This window comes from Nanorana parkeri, unplaced genomic scaffold, assembly GCF_000935625.1.
Source record: "Nanorana parkeri isolate BGI_ZX_2015 unplaced genomic scaffold, ASM93562v1 scaffold97, whole genome shotgun sequence".
Classification (NCBI taxonomy): Eukaryota; Metazoa; Chordata; class Amphibia; order Anura; family Dicroglossidae; genus Nanorana; species Nanorana parkeri.
In genome coordinates, this window is record NW_017306365.1 from 1,263,237 (window position 1) to 1,271,888 (window position 8,652).

General features: G+C 41.7%; 1 protein-coding gene across 1 annotated transcript in view; it reads left to right on the forward strand.

The window, feature by feature from the left end:
• The window catches only part of TLN2 (talin 2), a 183,044-nt gene that overhangs the window by 121,224 nt on the left and 53,168 nt on the right, over positions 1–8,652 (forward strand). Inside the window, exons 21-24 of the mRNA XM_018552804.1 lie at positions 154–320; positions 402–530; positions 3,644–3,757; positions 6,768–6,881. Of these exons, the coding sequence (XP_018408306.1) occupies positions 154–320; positions 402–530; positions 3,644–3,757; positions 6,768–6,881 (524 nt within the window). The remainder of the gene's footprint in view (positions 1–153; positions 321–401; positions 531–3,643; positions 3,758–6,767; positions 6,882–8,652) is intronic.

The following is an 8,652-nucleotide window of genomic DNA, read 5'->3' on the forward strand; positions in this document are numbered from 1 at the left end:
TGGTGGTGGGGTTTAGATGTCTTGTATCTTTATTTATTTTTCCTTTGCAATGTTTCCATTTAAACATGTGTTTTTCTTTAGCTCGGGCTGTCTCGTAACCCTGTCAAAGCTTTATTTGCATATGCTGGTTAAATGTGTTCTTTACATTTAAAGGAGAAATGGTGCGTCAAGCTCGAGTGTTGGCCCAAGCTACATCTGATCTTGTGAATGCAATGAGGTCAGATGCAGAAGCTGAGCTAGATATGGATAATTCCAAGAAACTACTTGCAGCTGCCAAGCTGCTGGCTGATTCCACAGCTCGTATGGTGGAGGCTGCAAAGGTATATATTATAGCAAAATGCATATAGTGGATTTGCTGATTGTGTGGCTACAGAGAGGTGACGAGTCTGACTTATTTTCAGGGAGCTGCGGCAAATCCTGAAAATGAAGATCAGCAACAGCGACTTAGAGAAGCAGCAGAGGGACTAAGAGTGGCTACTAATGCAGCAGCCCAAAATGCCATTAAGAAGAAGATTGTGAACAGGCTTGAGGTGAGATAACCATATAAAGCATTATTACAGCTGAACTCCAGGAATTTGTTTTTTAAACTTACATTGGTCCAGCTTGGTTACTTCTAATTCTTCATATCTCACATCCAGAGGGCCGCAGGGGGTGCAGAAATTTACTGTAGTCACTATCTAGTTATAACATTGATCTTACTAACAGCTGTCATCTTTTTGGGCTTTATATATTTTTATATGATTTTGTGTATTGAGTTACATTTTCATCACACCCAGTTCTTGGGACATTGGGGTTTCTAGAGACACCTTCAACTATCGCACTTCTTATCTCTTCCCTCGGCAGCTCCCTTAATCAGACCCCTTTCTGCCTTTTGAACAAACTTGTATAGACTCTGACCCTTTAGGTAAATCCCTCTTGTTTTGGTATAAGCTCCTATTGTCCTCTGATTTGGAGGACCCATTGCCTTTCTTGGAATGGTGGGCGAGGGATCTGGGGGGTATACTTCTCAAATTCAGAGAGGATTCATTTGTTGCCTCTTAAGTCATTTATCTGCAATAAATACCAAGAACTGGGATACAAAATTCTTACGAGATGGTATAGAACCCCTCACAGGCTTAGTCAGATTTATCCCAACTCCCCAAATGTATGTTGGCGCTGAAATTCCTCCCCTATGTTGCACATGTTTTGGTCCTGCCCGGAACTTTTGGTCACAGGTGAGGAGTATCTCCCAGAAGTTCAGGGATCACTTGGTTCCCGATAACCCGGCTTTTTTCTTACTCCATCACACTCCGTTTTCTTTTAGGAGTTATAAACTTTCCGTGCTCATCCATTTGGTAAATGCAGCCCGTGTGTGTGTGTGTGTGTGTGTGTGTGTGTGTGTGTGTGTGTGTGTGTCGCTGTTGTGGAAACAGAGGTCGCCCCCTATGGTTGAGCTCTGGTTCTCCAGGGTGAATGATATTAAACATATAGAGCAGTGGTTCTCAACCTGTGTGACCTTGGGACCCACATTTATCCTCGGTCATTAAGTCATGCTACAATGAAGCGCACTTTCCGGTGCATGTGACCAAACTGTGGGTGAGAGGTGCATTTGGGGTGGCCTTTAAATGAATGGCATGAATACAACACACCTCCCACACCAGAACGGAAGGTAGGTGCGATTGCATGGTACAGTGCGTTAATCGATCGCATGGGACTGTGTGATTAGCGCACTGTTCTAGTGTGAACGGCCCCCAAAAACACTGACACAATCACAGACATAATTGGTTTTTTGGGGGGTTTTGTTAAGGTCCATCCAGTCTCCCTACCTTACGAAAACTAGAGTGGATCCTCAGCCTGCGGTCCAGTGAGGGCTGCTGTGATGCTCCATCCATATGTGTATTGCTTGTACAGCTCCCATGCATGCCTGTAGATGTGCCGGGAGCCAGAATGTGATCACTCCAGGGTATGCAAGGGAGCTATAAGCAATGCATGTATGGATGGAGCTCTATCGTGGCCATAGCCCCAGCCCAGCCCAGTCCATCTCAAGCTGACACTCTGCGCTGGGCAGCACATTTTGAATGGCTGCTCGGTGTGAGAACTGAAGTGCTGCGCTAGGGGAGGCTGAGGAGTCTCATCTAGAAAAGTGGAAGGCATGTGGTGACCCACTGGATATGGGGTCGCAACCCACTTTTGGGTCACGACCCACCTGTTGAGAACCAAGGATATAGAGGATCTTACCAGTTCTCTGTTGGTTCTATTGGAAGAATATTGTCTGAAGAATATGAATGTATCATGGGGACTTGAGGTTTTTTTTTTTTTCTTTTTTAGTCCTCTTCCCCTCTCTCCCTTTTCCGTCTCTTTTGCTTTTCTTCGTTTGTGTACTCGGTTGCATTATGTTATTGTACTATTATAGTTTTCCACGTCTCGTTCTACTGAAACTGTTTACATGTGTTCATGCATCTGATGATTAATATTGTTTCCTTTTTTTTCTGGAAATGAGCCATTGTACGAGTGAATACTTTGCCGTTTCTTTGTCCTTATCTTTGTTGTACAAACCAAATTTTATTATAATAAAGGATATATATGTGTATGTGTATATGTGTGTGTGTGTGTGTGTGTATATATATATATTTCAAATGATCTTTCCTGTGTTTTAGAATGTCAGATAAATGCATCAGGGATATGTAAATTCTAAGAGAAAATTGATATATTTTGGTTAGTGTCCGATACACAAAACCTTTTACTTCCAAATCTATGATGGTGCCCCACACCATGGATAATCAAATTAGAAATAGAAAAGAAGCTTAGAATACATAGGAATTCCTGCGGTATTGTGCCAGAATAGGCAGGAATGTTTAAGTCTGAAAGTTATTTCCATAACCGTTACACCTATCAAATTATTAAAGCATATGTTAACTTCCAAACGTTTTTTTGTTCTCTTTTGGTTTCTTAAATATACAATTGAAAGTGTTTTGTTATAGCTGTCTGATGCAAAAAAAAAAACAGTTGATCCTGCCAGAAACCTTGCTTGGGAGGAGCAAAGAGGCCTATTTGACTGAGATGAGGGTGTTGATGTAGCTTATGTCAGAGTTGTAGATGGCTATGTGTGATGTGAATATATTGAATGTTTGCATGGTGGGCTATTGGGAACCCAATGGAGGCATCGGCGGACACTGAAATGGTCGTTAAGGTTGATAAGTCTAACATCACCATTCATGATAGACCAGGTGGTGGGGAGTCTGTAAAGGCATGCAAAATCAGGTGGAAGTTGCAAAGGTTGAGGCGAGAGATAATGATGTAAAGTGGTAGCTTTGCTATGTCATTGGTTAAGATAGGGTTTATTTGTCGATGTTATGGAGGTTAAGGCAACAGTAGATTTTGTAGTGCTAACCCACTCCCTGCTTTATGGTGACATACTCCTCCTCTATAGATTCAGTGCAATGAGTGATCATTGTCATCCTAACACTGGAAGTGTGTTATTGGCAGGATCACACAGTGAATAAAAGCCAGAAAAAATACATTGAATGCAGGCTCTACATTCAAGGACTGGTAATCTGCAAAATATTTCATTTGTTATTGGGTTTAGATGCACTTTATTTTCTACTGCAATTGCTGTATTTGTTCATAAGAATTGGTTCATTAAGTCTCTTCTCATCCTTTACAGGCTGCTGCTAAACAGGCTGCAGCTGCTGCTACCCAGACCATAGCAGCCTCGCAGAATGCTTCGGTCTCCAATAAAAATGTAGCAGCCCATCAACAACTGGTTCAAAGCTGCAAGGTAACTGTGTTTAGAGCAACACTTATTTCCTGACAAACCATGCACTTACTGTACTCGGCTACAATGTTTGCTTTTAAATCATAGAGTTAACTTTAGAGTTTAACATTGTGGAATGTACTTTTGCATCTGTAAAAAAAAAAAAAAAAAATCTCCCACAAATACTTGCACTTTTATATAATAATCATAAAATGGAAGGAGCAAAATAAACTGTTTGCCTATTTGAGGGAAGTTTAAATACCAGGTTTCTGATTTGTTTTTAAGGATCTATAGCTAAGTGTTGGGTAAGGAAAATTTAAGATGGAACTGGCAGCCCAGACTTATGCCTTCCTCAGCAAATTCGCTAGTAAAATTGTAGTCCTCAAATGCAGACACATCTGTTTCCTTTACCTGGCCTGGGGTTTCCTTTGCCAGCCTTTGGAAATCTTTTAACGTTGACTGGATTTGGCAAAAGAGAATGATGGGTATCTCATTCTTGCGACCAGTGCATGCTCTTAAAGCGTACATTATTTTTATGGTTAGATCCATTGCAAGCACAATTTCACAACACGCCAGAAAACGTTAAGACTTTGGGTTTTGTCTTTATTAGAGGCCTTTACTAATTTAAACTGGGTGCTAGGGAGACCATTTCTTTTAAAGAGCAATTACTCTTTAAAGATCCTTTCAGGGACTGCTGCATTACAGAAGGCAAATGGAAATTCAATTTTGCTAAAATGTACTTATAATTCCTCATTTATAATATAACTGAGTTCCTGGCGCAGGTAAATAAGCTTTCATTTTTGTTTATACAGCTCACAGTAAATGTGAAACCTCGCGCCACTACTCCAATCAAGTTAAGCAGCAGCTGAAATCTGTGTGGTCAGATATATAGTATAAAATTAATAGTAAAAGCCGCGCTGCCACCAAACTGCAGAATCATGCACCCTGCCCCTTTCAAAGCTCCTCTAAACAAAATATCGACTGCAGTTTTATAGATTACTAAATCAAGCCATTCATACTGTGCTTACTGTGAGCTGTATAAAATTAAATAGTAAAAGCCACGCTGTGTGCATGAAACTGCAAAAGTGTCAGATATAGTAGATACTGACCTTGAAATAATGTGATACAATGTGTAAAAAGTGCAAAACAAATAAGAAACGCATGTTTATACCATGTACCTCAGTGTAAATGCATTGCTACAAAATATCCATAATGGAAAATCAAATACAATGTATGTTAACTGTGAAACAATGTGATGTAATGTGCAAAGAATAGCAACTAGAAGAAACGCATGTGTATAATATGCACTTCAGTGAAAATAATGGTTAAAAAATGTCCATGATCCTGGATCTTCAATAGTCCATTAGGAAAATAGAAGATAAAACATTGGATGTAGAATAAACTTAGTCTCCTGTGACCATCAACAGAGAAATCTTCTGGAATGCACCTCACCTTTAGCAGAGACCCACCAGGGTCTGTATGCGCTGTTCCTCTAATTCAAACCAGGTAGAGGAAGCACCTGATGCCGAATACCTCCCTGTGATTTCCTCCTCTCAGGTACAGACTCTCTTGCAGTCTCAGGAGTTGAAAGCAGACAATTCATCCAAAAGGCCCATGCATCAAAATAAAAAGTGGAGACTCGTAGTGCAGATGGTTTTAAAAGGATACTAGACTTTATTAAAAAAGGATACTACTCACATATCATAGATAAGAATAAGGTTTTTAGTAAGCAGCCACAGAGACTGTGTGGAATCGCTCAGCTCCTCTACTCCACCCTACGTACGTTACGTCAAAGGGCGTGACTTCATCAGGGGTCCAATGAAGGTGAGGTGCATTCCAGAAGATTTTTCTGTTGATGGTCAAAGGAGACTGAGATTATTTTACATCCAATGTTTTTTATCTTCTATTTTCCTAATGGACTATTGAAGATCCAGGATCATGGACATTTTTTAACCATTTATTATTTTCACTGAAGTGCATATTATACACATGCGTTTTTTCTATTTGTTCTTTGCACATTACATCACATTGTTTCACAGTTCACATCTATTGTATTTGATTTTCCATTATGGATATTTTGTAGCAATGCATTTACACTGAGGTGCATGGTATATACATGCATTTCTTATTTGTTTGGCACTTTTTACACATTGTATCACATTATTTCAAGGTCAGTATCTACTATATCTGACACTTTTGCAGTTTCATGCACACAGCGTGGCTTTTACTATTTAATTTTATACAGCTCACAGTAAGCACAGTATGAATGGCTTGATTTAGTAATCTATAAAACTGCAGTCGATATTTTGTTTAGAGGAGCTTTGAAAGGGGCAGGGTGCATGATTCTGCAGTTTGGTGGCAAATTGTCCCATGCTGAATAGTCTGTGCACACTTTCTGCCACTTATTACTAGCCCATGTGTTAGGACACAACATTTTTGCCATGAAAACATCCTGTGGAGGGCAATACGGTAAGCGCATATAAAACTGCACCTGCAAATGATCCTGTCGGGGGGTTAGTAAAATTAAAAAATTATGTACCATGTGAAAAAAGCAGTATTGTACTTTGCTGGCGGCCCAAAGCTTCTTTCTGTTCAGAGCTCCCAGCATTGATCTTAGTACACGTGTGTGTGGGTGTGTGGAGTAGTGTGTCCATCACTGGCCACTATGGTTCCTCCTGCCAACACCTGTGTCATTATTGTGCCCTGCAGTGACTAGGGATCAGCAGGAGGCACAAAAGCAGTGAGCGGGAAACATGCTATTGCATCTCAAGGAGTCAAATCGGATCGGTAATGGTTGGTGTGCTCCAAAGTGAGGTTTCAGAAAGAGCCCCCAGATCAGTATAATGCTTTCTTTACCGGGTACTTCGATTGTAATTTTGATAACCCTCTGACAGGGTACTTCAAATTTCAGATAATTTGCATCTAGAAAATGAGGAACAAATCCTGAAGAAATGAATGAAGTATGTGCTGTATACACCTCGACACTTGTGATTTAAATTACCTGATGAAACATTTTAAATCACTGATTCTGCAGATTGTTGCTGACCACATTCCTCAGTTGGTCCAAGGAGTGCGGGGAAGCCAGGCACAAGCTGAGGATCTGAGCGCTCAGCTAGCTCTTATTGTGTCCAGCCAGAACTTCCTACAGGTGAGAAAAGCTATTGCCTGCACTGTTGTTTTAACTGAAGCCCTTATAAACGTACAGCTTTTCAGACCTCAAAGGGCCTTTTGTGGTCTGCATGCAAAATCTTGACTGCAGATGCTGACAGGAACATTCCGTATGTAATGGTAAATTCTGCTGCTCAGTTCATAACATACTGTATGTCAGTTCTGCTGATTGTATTCATGCAATATAAATACTGGATTATGGTTTAGATTTCTCCTATCAATTTTTTAGGTGAATTCCTAATGTTAATATGTCCAAGCCACAGAACTTTGTATTAAATCTGTCAGTTTCTTCTCCTTTTTTCTGTTACACCTTTGTAAACTTCAGTCTATATTCCTTTTCTGCTTGCCTTCATACAGTTGATTTTGAGCAAACATTACATTTTTAACCCTAAATGTGTCCGTCCAAGAGAACTGTCATGATTGCTTATGGAAAATAGAATCCACAAATATCCTTTTAATAGGGATGCACCAATAGTGTTTTTTCAGGCTTTTTTTTTTTCGGTACTCACCGATCACGAATACCAGCATCCCGAGGTACCGTGGGCCCGGCTAATCAGGAAGCCGGGTCGGTCATGAGGCCCAGATACCTGATTGCCTGGGAAGCGCGGTGTCCTGTCGAAAGAACACCGGCTTCATGCTCTCCCTCACAACACTGCGAGGCAGCCTGGCTTCCTGACCAGCCAGAAAGCCTGGAGGCGGGTCATGACGTGCCGCCCGGATTCCTGATTGGCTAGGAAGCTGGCTTCACGCTGCCTAGCAACACTGTAGAATAGCCTGGGTTCCTAACTAGTCAGGAGGCAGGTGATTGGTCAGGAAGCCAGGCTGCCTTGCAGTGTTGCTAGGCAGCCTGAAGCCAACTTCCTAGCCAATCAGGAGGCGGGTGATGACCCCCCGCCCGGCTTCCTGATTAGCCAGAAAGCCAGCTTCACGCACCCCTTTCTTACAATAAAAAAATACATTATTGCCTCCTCCTCGCTGAGCACACACACTCTAAAGCTGCGCAGTGAGGGCATTTTTAGAATTTGACAGGGATTCTTACACTAAGACAGCTGGCGCACGTGCACTAGCTCCATCTGGTCTCAATCTCCTACTGGCAGTCACCGTACATGACATCACCAGTTGGAGATCTCGACAAGTTGGATCTTTCGACAGAACACCGGTCCGAGGGAATCTCCGTCTGACCGGAAGTTCCGGTATCGGCCTAAGTATTGGAGCATTTGGGCGAGTACGAGTACTTGCCCAAATGCTCAGTATCAACACCAATACTACTACTAGTACATCAGATAGCAGGGGACGCATTAGCTCCCCTACTATCTGCCAATTTCCCCTTTTTTGGCTTTTTTTTTTTTTTACAGCCGCTGCCAGCAGAGTACAGGAAAAAAAACCAGCATGTGAATGAATAGCTAGGCTGCTGTTGCAAATTGCAATAGCCAATAGCTGGCTGGCTATTGCACCCGCCCACTGCTGCTGTCGATCAGCAGCAGTGGACCTGAAAGAGAACAGATAGCAAGGGAGATAATGCTTCCCCTGCTATCTGATGTTTTTATTTTTTTCTTTGTATTCTGACCGGCCACTGGCTGCTGTCAAAATACTCGTACAGGGCTGGCAGCTCAATGGCAGCTGTCTTCTGGCCGACTCCTTCGATCAGCTGACCAAGGGATGCCGGCCAGAGAGCAGCACCCACTAGAAATTTGTGCAGTGTTTATTATCGGTAATATTGGTCACTTTGATACTGTTAATTATAAAATATG